The 12,778-nt window shown below is 40.6% G+C and overlaps 1 protein-coding gene across 2 annotated transcripts in view; it reads right to left on the reverse strand.

Annotated features, from left to right (window-relative positions):
- Positions 1-12,778, reverse strand: part of MPP2 (MAGUK p55 scaffold protein 2) — a 67,845-nt gene that overhangs the window by 15,667 nt on the left and 39,400 nt on the right. For both annotated transcript variants that reach the window (XM_020794073.3, XM_020794071.3), the window contains exons 4-6: positions 9,539-9,691; positions 6,354-6,503; positions 4,092-4,319 (exon numbers count right to left, since the gene is read on the reverse strand). In XM_020794073.3, coding sequence (XP_020649732.1) covers positions 4,092-4,319; positions 6,354-6,503; positions 9,539-9,691 — 531 coding nt within the window. The remainder of the gene's footprint in view (positions 1-4,091; positions 4,320-6,353; positions 6,504-9,538; positions 9,692-12,778) is intronic.

The following is a 12,778-nucleotide window of genomic DNA, read 5'->3' on the forward strand; positions in this document are numbered from 1 at the left end:
GGGTTGGGCAGCATTGCCATTAGGAATGTTTCTATACAACATGGCTATAGCAATGCAATCTCTCTTTTATGGCCATGGATCCTTTTGTATAGATTTGAAGTTTGGTGAAGTCCTTAGAAGTCTGTGCTAGAGCACTCTGGTGCAATCCTTTAAACTATAGTAAAGAATTCTAACTGCCTCACAAACCTACATATCCTATGATTCCACAGGAAGGAGCCGTTACAGGTAAAGTGGGATCAAACTGCCACACTGTGTAATATTGATATTCTATAGGAGAAATTAGGAAGTCAATAACATATCCAGATGCCATGTTTGCACAAGAGAGGGTCAATCACCAAACCAAAGCAAACTGGTTTGCACATTCTAGAGACGTGAAAAACATAACAGGATAATCAGATGTCCTTTACTGCTTAAGTTGGCTTTGCTTATAATTGTGACGCTCCCTGTAGCATCTGTTTTGACCCATGGTTACCTATTTATCTATTTTATCTTCTTATCTATTAAGTACTCTATTAAAATATAGGATTGTACTGTTCATTAGGTAACACTTCTGTGAGAGAGGTACAAAGGCCAACGTGAGGGTAGCCTTAGGCTGAGTGAAGCAACAGTAGCAGATACCACATAGCTTGTCCTCAACCCCCCAAACTACCCTGCTGCATGAGGTAAGCTGGAGGACACTCTTAGCCAGTGTTGAGGGGTAAAAATACAACTGCAAAGCTAGCTTCTATATATGGGGGAGGGAAGTTGTCAGATGCCAGAATATCTCTGGCCAGTTCCGCTTATGAGGTAATAAGCTTTCCCGCCAGTTAATATTTGATTCTTTCCTCTTCTCCTTTTTTTCCTCTCCATCTTGAAGTACTGCTATTTGATATAATAATTTCTTTTTGTTATATTTTTATTTGTTGTTTAATGTGTTTGTAAGCCGCCTAGAGTGGTCGCAAGACCAGATAGGCGGGATATAAATAGAATAAATAAAATAAATAAAAATTGATTCTATTTTTTCCTCATATCATTCAAAAGAAGGGGACCAAAGAAAGCAGAACTGGTGTTCCCTGAGAAGTGAGAACCAAATGGGTTGAAGCCCATGAGGAGCAGCTGAGGTAAAAGCAATGAGTCCTGAGTAGAAGAAAATGCTTGTGGCGATTTGGGGCTCCCTGAGAACCGGGTTACCAAAGCAGTATATGACACAAGTCCACAGGGCTTTTTTTCCCCCATGTTCAGGGGACCATGAGTGGGCCACATGTAATTGAGTTGACATCTGCTTATTAAATTCTTACGCTGCTTTGCCCAAACCACCCAAGCATTCACTCACTTTTGAACCTTCCCGCATGATGCAAGAAAGGGGTGAGTGTGATGGAGCAGAAGAGAAAAGCAGCTCAGCAACAGAGGAGCTGGGTTATGGGGACATTGTCACAAGGACAGGCTGAGGCAGCAAAATTTTCTCTCTCTCCTATTCATCACCCGCCAACAGAGGAGGAGTTACAACGTTCAGCTTCAGTTTGAAGAAATTAAATGAACAAATAATGCTGATGGCTTGTGTGTTACTTTCATGTGTTTTTACCCATTATTTCATTCTATTTTCACATTAAGCTATGAACAGTGGTTCCCCCCCACCCCCTAAAAAAGATGGATTGAAAGGTGTTGGTTTTCTCCAAATGTCCATTTAAATTTGCAGCTATGTTTAAACTATGAAGAGCTGAATAATATTTGGAAATGAGAAAAATCTATTGGATAGCTAAGTTCCCGCTTGCGTATTTGCTGGAAAGAAGGACCAGTTGGAGAAACGTGAGGTAGTTTTCTCAGGTAGCAAATATTTTTTGGGAAAGCAGCTGGTGTAAGAACTTTGGCTTCTGAGCAGAAAAAGTGAGTCAAAGTGTTAAAGAACAGGGACCTGACTTCCAACACAGCTGGCTTCCATAGGGTGCAGCACAGCAATGGTTCCCAACCTTGGGTCTGCAGATGTTCCTGGATTAAAACTCCCGGAAGCCTTCACCTCTAACTATGGTGGCTAGGATTTCTGGGAGTTGCAGTCCCAGAAGATCTGGGGACACAAGGTTGAGAACTACTGAGGTAGAGGAGACTGTCTTGTCACCAGCACTGAAGTGAGACTCAGCAACCAATCCAGTTGGCTTTTGTACATCGAATGAGAAGGGGTAGCCACCTTGTCCTTTGCCTCAAATAGGAAAATGCTTAAATCACTCCCATCTGAGATCTGCCAATCAGGATATTCTGTAATTTAATGAGTTCACTTCTCCAAGAACTCAGTCCATTAAAACTGGGTTTCATCTGCCACAGCTTTCTCCAGTCTTCTATTCAGAAAGACCAGAAACCTGAGATCAAAGCCGTGTGTTGATTCCACTATAATTGTAAACAGAGTAAAGAGGTTTTTTAAAAAATGGTTGACCCACTATTCCCAAAGGGTTTTTATTTTTTTTTTAAAGCAGAAAAATATTTTACAGATTCTATACAGTCCATCCAGGTAAGCTCCACCAGAGGCCTAAGCTGTATGCAGTTCAGCCTTTAAAAAAAAAAAGGATTGTTTCAGCCCCTGTTACTTAGCAGGCTACTGCTAGAGTAAGATTGCCAGGTCCCGCATCTCCTTGTCCTAGGTGGGACTGGCTAATGCAAGCTTATCTGTAGTTCCCACAGGGTGCTGATCAAGGTGCTGACTTTGGATTTCTGCTTCATTCCACTCTATTACCTTCTTGCCCTACAGACTATCCCCAGTTGAGACTGTCAGTTTTTATCCAGATGGCATGCCATTGGTGCCAAGGATGTGTGGGAGAAAAGCCAGCCAAGGGCACATAGAAAAACAAGTTGATCCATATTTATGGAGTCTTTTCTGGAGATTCCTCATAGTCTAATACTCTGTATATGGTTTTAAAAAAATTGTGGGCTTAGCTATGCAAAATGGGAATATTGTTAATATATGTCATTATTTTGTTTTGTTTTGTTTTTATTCCATCCTTCTAGCAAACAGGAACAAAGGCAAGTTTTAAAAAAAGGGCCAATGTGGCTTTGCTTTAATCAGTTTAACCAGCAACTGGTTCAAATCTGTCAATTAATTAACTTAAGATTGCACTGATTAACTTAGAATTTGTAGGGCTACAAACTGATGAGACATCTGTTTATTGCTGGAGACTATTTCAATTCTAGATGAGTTTCTGTGACCGTGTATGACAAAGAAGAGGTTAAAGATAGTCCTTTCTGCTAACAAGAAGAAATGGCTTGCATTACTGAAGCATAAACTATCATACATTTCTCGCCATAAAGGTAAAGGTAAAGATTCCCCTTGATAATTTTTTTTTGTCCAGTCGTGTTCCACTGGGGGCGGTGCTCATCCCCGTTTCCAAGCCATAGAGACAGCGTTTTGTCCGAAGACAATCTTCCGTGGTCACATGGCCAGTGCGACTTAGACACGGAATGCTGTTACCTTCCCACCAAGGTGGTCCCTATTTATCTACTTGCATTTGCATGCTTTCGAACCACTAGGTTGGCGGGAGCTGGGACAAAGTGACGGGAGCTCACTCCGTCGCATGGATTCGATCTTATGACTGCTGGTCTTCTGACCCTGCAGCACAGGCTTCTGCGGTTTAGCCCGCAGCGCCACCACGTCCCTTCAATTTCTCGCCATAGCTGGATAAAAAAAGCACCAATATTGACATTTTCACCAATATACATTCATTGAAAGACGAATGATAAACTGATCATGAATCTATTAATTGGTTGACAGTCCTAATATTATTACAAGATAACAAAAATGATTTTTGGAAGAAAATCTTTCTGAGGAAGCAATGGGGAAAAAGTACATCAATCAATCAATCAATCAATCAATCAATCAATCCAGGAATGGTGGGGAGAAAGAGGTAATGTAAATGAAGCAAAAATGTCCAAACAAGGCCAGATGCAATCTGCTAGATGTATGTTGTCCACCCTATTGTAGAGAAACAGGTGGATGAAGAATATATTCCTTTCAGTTATAGACAAAGAACATATTCTACTTTTGCTGTAGTAAAAGGTATGGGTAGCAATTAGCAACACCATATTTGGGAGACAAGGTGAAAACACTTGTTACAAGGAATGTCTCCTACCTGCCGTGGCGGGTGGGGCTCCTGGTAGCTGGGCAGGATCTTGAGCACAACACTTCCACTGGCATTTTTTAACACCTCCTGGAGTGCACGTGGGTCACTACCTACTTCTTGCCCATTCACTTCCTTGATAATGTCACCTACATGAAGCAACCCCTGCTGGTCAATCATGCCCCCATGCAGGATTCGTGCAATGACCAGCTCGCCACGTTCTACCCGGAATGTCACACCCTAAGGGAAAAGAAGCAAAGAAGGAGTAAGGGTGGAGGAGTTATTCACATTTGATAACTAGGTATGATGAGAAAGATCTAGTATGCATTATTGACGTTCACTGCATTCCCCTGCAAACTATGAGAAGAATAGTTTTTCTGTCATTTATCATCCCAGGTTGTGTCCTATGCAGTGAGGTGTGAAATGTTTTCCAATTATGTGTAGTAAATATGAGACTTGGAAAAGGCTAAGAGGGAAAGGCGTGGAACCCACCAGGTTTGTCTAAGTATCATACTTGCATATTCATTCATTTATACTATCAGGGGTTTGAAAAACCTGTGGTTCCTCCAGAACTTGTTTACCTTCAGCTCCCATCAACTCCATTCAACATGGCCAGTGGTCACAGACCATAGGAATGGGGGGGGCAGGTGTCACTGACATATGAAGGACATAGGTCCCCCTCTTTCATGGATTAGATGCTGTTTTGAAAAAAAATATCATCCACAAAGAGATTTGGAAAACTGGTCTCAGGATGGGGAAGGTATGATGTCACAGGCATCAGCCAGTCAGTGCTGTGTACACAGTTTCTGCAACAGACTCTTAGAACTAACTTCTCCTTGAACAAACAGTGCAGACAAAAACTTCATGCTTTGAACAAAATGTTGTAAACATTCTTCCAGAGTAAACCCCTGCTGAGAGAAACCCAAATCTGTATGCACTCTAGATTTACAATGCTAGAATGCTATCTCCTTAAAAAGGAAAAGCTTTACATCTGTAACATTAAGTAGAATGCCTTCTAATTGCAGTTTGGCAGTTTTCACCTTAATAAAACTATGGAGCACAACATGTTAATTATATGGATATAAATACCAATCAGTCACTTCAAATTACTGGGGAATGGTGGGGAAGCATGATATATTTATACCATTATTCTCTGTGCTAAAGTCACCTCTCCCAACTTCACTCTGAAATGTACACACAAAAGCAGGGTAATCCTGCACCAAGAAAGCCAGGTTCTTTAATCTAGATAAATTATGGGAAAGGAATTGTTTACCAAGACAAACAAGACATTATGCTAAGCATGTCATGTGCACAGCAAGTTTTTCAATGGCTAGCAGGCACATGTACATATTTGTGGGGAATTTTTATCACAGCCACAGCACGTGGGAAAGGAAAGTACATCCTTTCCCTCCCCAGCTGCACCACACCCAAAAACTGCACATCAGACTGCTGCAAGGGGGGAAAAATCCTTGGCATCCATTTTTCTTTTGATTTTTCTTACCCAGACAGGCGCCAATACTTCACCCACTCCTTAAACTTTCAGTCTCTTCCCATTTTCTTTCTCCTTCCCCTTAACCTGGTTGCTACTTGCACTCCACAAAACCCACTTTGGCTCAGAAGTGAGACAAACTATTTCTTGACACAGGGGAGGGTACCTCTGCTTCATTCCAGGGAATCTGATTCAATCAAGGGGCATTTTCCCCCATCCCAAATTTCAATCAGCCTCAAATGAATTTTCTAGCTGATGTCAGTCTTTATCAAAATCTTCCAAGTCAATGTAAAAATAACTAAGACGTTTGTGAAATCTTAGAAGACTTGGGATTTTTATTTAGCATAAACTTGTAGCCTACTTCTTCAAGTGTAATAGTCTGGACTCTGGAGTAAACTGGTTTAGGCTTTGAAGAAGTCAGCTTCAGTCTACCAAAGCATATGCCAGATAAAACATATATCATTTAAGGTGCCACAAATCTATTTATTGGGTTTCCTTCAACAGACGAACATACCTACCCCTCTGAAAAAAATAAAAGCAACTGTATTTGCTCATATTAATGGTTGTTATTTTTGCTCTTCCACCTGACCCTATTGTTCCCCATGCACTGTGAAAGCCAAATGGAACACTCCTTGAGAAGGAGCATCTCTTTATGTTATTTTCTACTCACTATGTACACTGAAACTACTCCATCAATCAATGTTTTCTGCTACAGTTCTACTGAATACTCAGTTATTAAAAAAATATACATCCAAGCCAATAGCATTGGGAAGAAGCTTGCTCACCAGGTGTTCCCCGGCGGTCTTACGGATCCCCACCATGCGCACTGCATCTGGTGGCACTGGCTGGTTGTTGAACATGGGGTCCAGGACAGGACTGGGTGGTGGAGTCTCGTAGCTTTTGGAGGCAACAGAATCGTGGGTTTCCAAGAGAGACTGAGAAAGGAGTGAAAGAGGAGACTGTAATTCGCAGAAGATCAGATAATTTCCCCAATTTGGGCATCCTTCCCATTCTTCTGGAAAATATTTTTAGATCAGGACAATCCTGGGTCTCCAGATGTTCTTAGATTACAACTCCTGACCAGCACAGCTAGTGGTGTTCTACGAGTTTTAGTCCAAGAACATCTGGGTTACCCAAGGTTGGGAATCATTGCTCTAAAGTAGTGCTTCCCAACCTTGAGTAACCCAAGCGTTCTTGAATTGCAATTCCCAGATATCCAGAGCCAGCACAACTGGTGGTGACGGCTTCTGGGAATTGCAATCCAAGAACACCTGGGTTACCCAAGGTTGGGAACCACGGTTCTAGATCAACATCTGAAAGAGTCACCTGTTGTGGTAAAGAGGGACATGACATGCCTATGCTCCCACCTCAGATATCCTAATTTACACTACCTAATTGGTAGAATTTTTACTTAGTGACTAGAAGCCTTCCAGTGCTGCTGCTTTTACTGTTCCTGGTAAGACTAGCAGGGCTTTACTAAAATAAGACAAAGAGGAGACTCTCCAAGAGGCATGTTGTCCAGAATGCCTTAACCTTGGAGCTCATACAACCAAAGGCCACCGGTCCTGACCATTTAATAAAGGTTTCTTTGTGCAACAACATCAGCCTCCTCTCCATACCTTCGATGTTCAGCGGCTTCCTGCAGAGTTTGCAGTAGCCCCACTCCTGCTGGAAGTTTCAAGCCTGACCCAAATTACTTTGGTTCTTTTGTTGATTTATTTCTGCTTGTTGGGCAGGGTGAGCGAAATGTACTCCCGTCATTGGCTTTGCTGGCTGAAGCTGATAGGAACAGCAGTCCAAAAACATGTGGAGGGCCACAATGTTGTTCACCCCATTGCAATCTCTGTGTTCAAGCAGCAATCCAGGACTTACTTTCCACCACCCACCCAAAATACAGACCATAAGAGGGTCATGTGCCTTTCTTTTATAGAGGATATTTTTCAGTTTGAAGGACTGTCCAGTTCATGCTCATTTTAAGATAAAGAACCATGAGAAGGGACAGTAGTGATATTGAATTTACCTAAACAAAGATAGCATGCTGGACAGCTGAAAGAGCAGGGACACAAGGCCAGTTATTTAGTTTTTTTTCTTACTATTGTAAAGTGTCTTATATTTTTATATGACTCTTGAAATTTACATCTACATCTATAAATTAGCACACATACATCTTAATGCATATCTGCATCTTCTTTCTAAGTGATGCATTCCTCTTTGGGTGCTATGAATAAGTGACAACCCCAATCCCAATCTGAGCAGCATGCACTGTATATCTGGGACTCTTGGGGAAAAATCAGACCAGAAGGTTATAAATCCATTTTTTTAGAATGTGACATTTCCTTTTCCTGAATTCCTTTTATGCCATATAACCACATCCTCATCATAAACTTCTTGCATTGCCCGAAAGCAGTACAAAAGAGAAAAACAGTCAGATACGTCAAGGTTTAATCTATACCTGTGTCAAACCACCATGCTGCAAAAAACATATCTCTTCCCAAGTTATTGGGAAGCCAGACCAAAGCAAGAACTGAACAGCACTTTGTTCACAGTTAGGGATGAGTGAATCTGTCATGCTTGATTTTACTCAATTTTCCTAGCTTCAAAGTTTGTTCTGTCTTGTTTCTGTACTAGACTTTAATTCCTCCCCAACCCAAACACACACACACTTGTAGTGATCTTTGTCAGTACTTTCGTACTCATTTCTTTAAAATGTTCAAACTTTTATTCATATTTTTTCATGCTCTTTCACAAACACAAGTGTTTTAAAGCAATTTTCCAATGGAGAGCTTTAAAAATTTTATTTTTGGAGATTTTAAACGTGTGATTTTTGTGTGTTTTTTTTTTAAACGTATTCAGATGAAAATAGCAACCAGTCTGTAGTTAGCTTTGGGAAGTGCAGATTTCATAAACACAAATTAAAATCAAATTCCAACCTATCCGTCACATATGTATGCCAAAAACGTATGAAAGATGAGAACATTAATAACCCACCCCAACTCAAAGGCTTAGGATGGGTAACATTATTGTAAAAACCAATACAGAAAAAAAACCATAACCCCCCCCCCCAAAAGATAACCTAACAGCAATACAGCCAAGCTTAATACAAAAAGCAAAATGAAACCTCATTCTTCAGCTAACCCTCTCTTTATGTGCCAACAACCAGCAAACGTCCTACGAAGGTACACACAACAGCATAAACAGAATGAAGATCTTATATGTATACAGCATTTCAAGCTAAATCAGCTGAAAACTGTACTGAAAACAATGAATCATAAGAGCATCGGCACCTTGACGGGAGACAGCTACCTGCTGCATGCAAACTTACGTTTCTCATTAGAGAAAGATGGATAGAATCACAATGTTATTAAATGATTCATAGCAACAAACAAATGCCCAGACCGCTGAAAAAAAGGTGCAATGGGGCCAGATCCATAACAAACCCCACACATTAGTGTTGTTTGGCTGAACAAGACCCTACTAGATTGGTACAAAGAACATCATTTCCCAAATTATAACTCATTCCCCACCGCCATCACTCAATTGGACAAATCCTCAGATTTCTCATTTTGAATAAAGAGACAAAGAATGCTCTCCACTATTTGTGCAAAGCATTCTCCTCTCTCTCTCTCTCTCTCTCTCTCTCTCTCTCTCTCTCTCTCTCTCTCTCACACACACACACACACACACACACACACACACACACACACACACACACACACACACACACACACACACACACACACACACACACACACACACACACACACACACACACACACACACACTTATTTTACTGACAGCTACACTCCAAAAGCAGACCAGGCCAATGGTAAACACACCTCATGCAAAACCCAGATTTACAGTCAAAGCAGCATAAATGTTTTCCATAAATCTGGGCAGGTTTCCCATTTTTTCTTATCCCTCTCTCCCTTCCTTGTATCCTCCACCCTCTTGGGAAGGAGTCATCTTCTACCTGGAAGTGCGGTTCCTGGAGGATGCGGGCCAATTCTGCAGCCGTGCTATCTTGCTGGGCGATGCGAGTGATGTCTTTAAGGATCTCCTGGACCAGCTCTAAATTGTTGTCTCTCACGGCTTCCAGCTTTGTCTCTTCCAGACGCTCGTGGGCCTGCAGGGAGAAATAGAGGGAGGCAGGCGGACGGGCAGGGTAGTGAAAGGGCGAATGGGAGGCGTGGATTAGAGAGGCACACATAAACAAACAAAGCCCCCGCTAACCCTTCACCCTTCCAATTCGGTCTTGTGATCAGCCATAACCCGGGGTGTTGGAGAGCTAAAGGCAATGCAGACTGTTGGGAGTCTTCTATAAATTCTCTGAGAATGCAAGATCATGAACCTAAAATGAAATAAAATGAACATATGGGCTTACACAGATGATCCAAAACATATAGCCACAATCAGGAGTGTGGGCTGAGCCTGCAGAAATCGATCAATGCTTTTCAATGTGAGAAGAAGAATAAAGAGTAGGAGGTACACAACAGACAACATGAAGAAAAGGGATTTGAACTATTAGACACACACAAGACACAGGATGCTTGCTCAAACATACTATAAAGAGTATACTCAAACAAATTAGAGGCTTTCCCTGGCCTTCAGTGGAGCACAGCCAGAACTCAAACAGGTCCTTGCTCTGAAAGAGATGAATAGCTGCTTCAGATGAGCCTCAAGGAAGGAGAGGCAGACACAAAAGAGAAGGAGCTAAAAATAATAGACTCTCAAGCAGAAGCTTGGCATTACCAGTGGAGTCAGCAGGAAGAAAGGAGTGGCGGGGTGGCAGGGAAGCTTTATGAGTCAGGTCTTGTTTCCGGAACCCATTTTTGTATTCCAAGCCAGCATTGATATTTTTTGGCAGAAAGAGGGTTATATTTTTTCAATTATAGCTCTTAGAGAGTTCCTTTTCCTGGACCTCACTAGTTGCAGGGAGGGGAGGCCATGCAAATCAGGACCGATCCGATGTACTTTGTCAGTTTGGATCCTGAATCCATGGAACAGATTATACTTTGTAATATGCACAGGTTCCTGTGGGCAACTCACGATCCAATGAAAGGAACAATCTCATGACTTTTTAGCTGAAAACAGGTTGGGGAAGAGTGCCCCACAGGATGGAGCAGATAAAAGTTGAGGGGTTTGGTTAGCACTGCAACTCCCAGTTCCCCGTTCCCCCACCCTGCAGGCTACTTAACCCCTCTCCCTTCCTGCTATTTCCCTATTCAAAACACATCTGTTTCCCATATTTGGATGGTGTGAGGGGACAGAGATATGGGCCACAACATTTTTCTCTCAAGAAGAAAAGAAGCTATGAGGGTAGGTTCTAGATTGAAAAAATGTAGGTGAAAGGGTTAACTGGCCTGTCTTATTGCTCCTGATTTCCAACTCTTCCAAGTGGTTTCTGGTAAAGTTAAAACAGGCAAATACCTCCCCCCTCACAACATATAGAATACCATCCACACATTTTGACTAATTTGGCTTAACCAGGGGTAGGCAAGCTGAGGCTTCTCAGATGTTTTGGACCACAACTCCCATAATTTTTGACCACTGTTGATTATGGTGGCTGGGGCTAATGGAAGCCAAAGCCGAAAATGCTTAGCTGGCAACTGATTCACAACCCTTGTGAGTGTGAGCATCTTAGACAGAGAAATACAAATAAACTGAAGTATTTTTTTTATTATTTATTTATTTAAATAAATCTATTTAATTAAATGAATAGATAAATGTAGATATGGATAAAGAAACAAAATTGTAATTTAATGAAATGTATCTTTTTAAATCAACTAGGTATTATTATTATTATTATTATTATTATTATTATTATTATTATTATTATTATTATTATTATTATTATTATTATTATTATTATTATTATTATTATCAGAACTAATGTCTTATCATTTTCTTGAAATCAGGGAGGATGGGTGAAGTGCCAGATGCCTGAAAGTGAGCTAATGTTGTCTTTATCTTCAAAAATGGCAAAAAGGAGGATCCTGGGAACTGAAAACTAGTCAGTCCCCGGGAAAATTCTGGAGCAGATAATAATAATAAATGTTTTATTATGGTCGTTTACCAGCAAAAGTAAGCAGCATTATTTAAATTAGGAAACATAAAATCAATCTAAAAGCACTAAAAACATCTATATACATATATATATAACTACATTCATAAAGCGCTCTCGCACAATACTGTAAAGAGGAAATGCTACAAATAAATTACTGAAAGATCAAAGTTTTAGTGTTTGCTCAGAGGCTCAGGATCTATAAGTGGTTAATTGATGAGCATGAGAGAACAAATTAAGGCTTACAGATATTTGTGTGTCGCGTTTCAATATAAAGGAAACCACGGCTCATGTTAAAAATCTGGAGCAGATTATAAAGTGGTCACTCTGCAAATATCTTGGAAACACTGCAGTAATTCTAGAAGCCAACACAGATTTGTTAAGTACAAATCCTGCAAGAATAATCTTATCTCATTTTTTGATCAGGTAACTTCCCTCGTGGATGGTGGGAATGCTGCAGTTGTAATATACGTTGATTTCAGCAGAGCTTTTGACAAAATGCCCTATGATATTCTTATTAACAAGCTAGGTGTGAATTGAATTGAACAAATATCAGGTGGATACACAGGTGGTTACAAAACTGTATTCAAGGAGTGCTTATCAATGGCTCCTTCTCAAAAAAGGAAGAAATACGGTAAATGGGATACCACAAGACTCAGTTCTGGGCCCAGTGCCTTCAACATTTTTATTAATGACTTGGATGAGAGAGTTCAGGGAATGCTTATCAAATTTGCAAATGACACAAAATTAGATGGAAAAATTAATACCCTGGAAGACAGAAACAGATTTTAAAAAGATCTTGATATGCTCAAGCATTGGACTGAAAACAACAGAATGCAATTTTATAGGAATAAGTGCAAAGTTCTACACCCCCAAAAAAGAGAAACCAAATGTAAAGTTACAAAATGAGGGATACTTGGCTCAGTGATACTACATGTAAGAAAGATCTTGGAACTGTTGTAGATCACAAGTGAATATATGCCAACAAAGCGATGAAACTCCAAAAAAAAAGCCAATGCCTTTTAGTTATTTTAGGCTGCATTAACAGAATTGTCGTCTCCAAATTGTATGAAGTACTAGTTGGTCTGTTCAGTCGGTTGCTCAGTATATGTGCAGTAAAGAAAGCAGTATGCACAAGTCTGTAACTTC

This window comes from Pogona vitticeps, chromosome 6 (genome assembly GCF_051106095.1).
Source record: "Pogona vitticeps strain Pit_001003342236 chromosome 6, PviZW2.1, whole genome shotgun sequence".
In the NCBI taxonomy this organism is placed as follows: domain Eukaryota; kingdom Metazoa; phylum Chordata; class Lepidosauria; order Squamata; family Agamidae; genus Pogona; species Pogona vitticeps.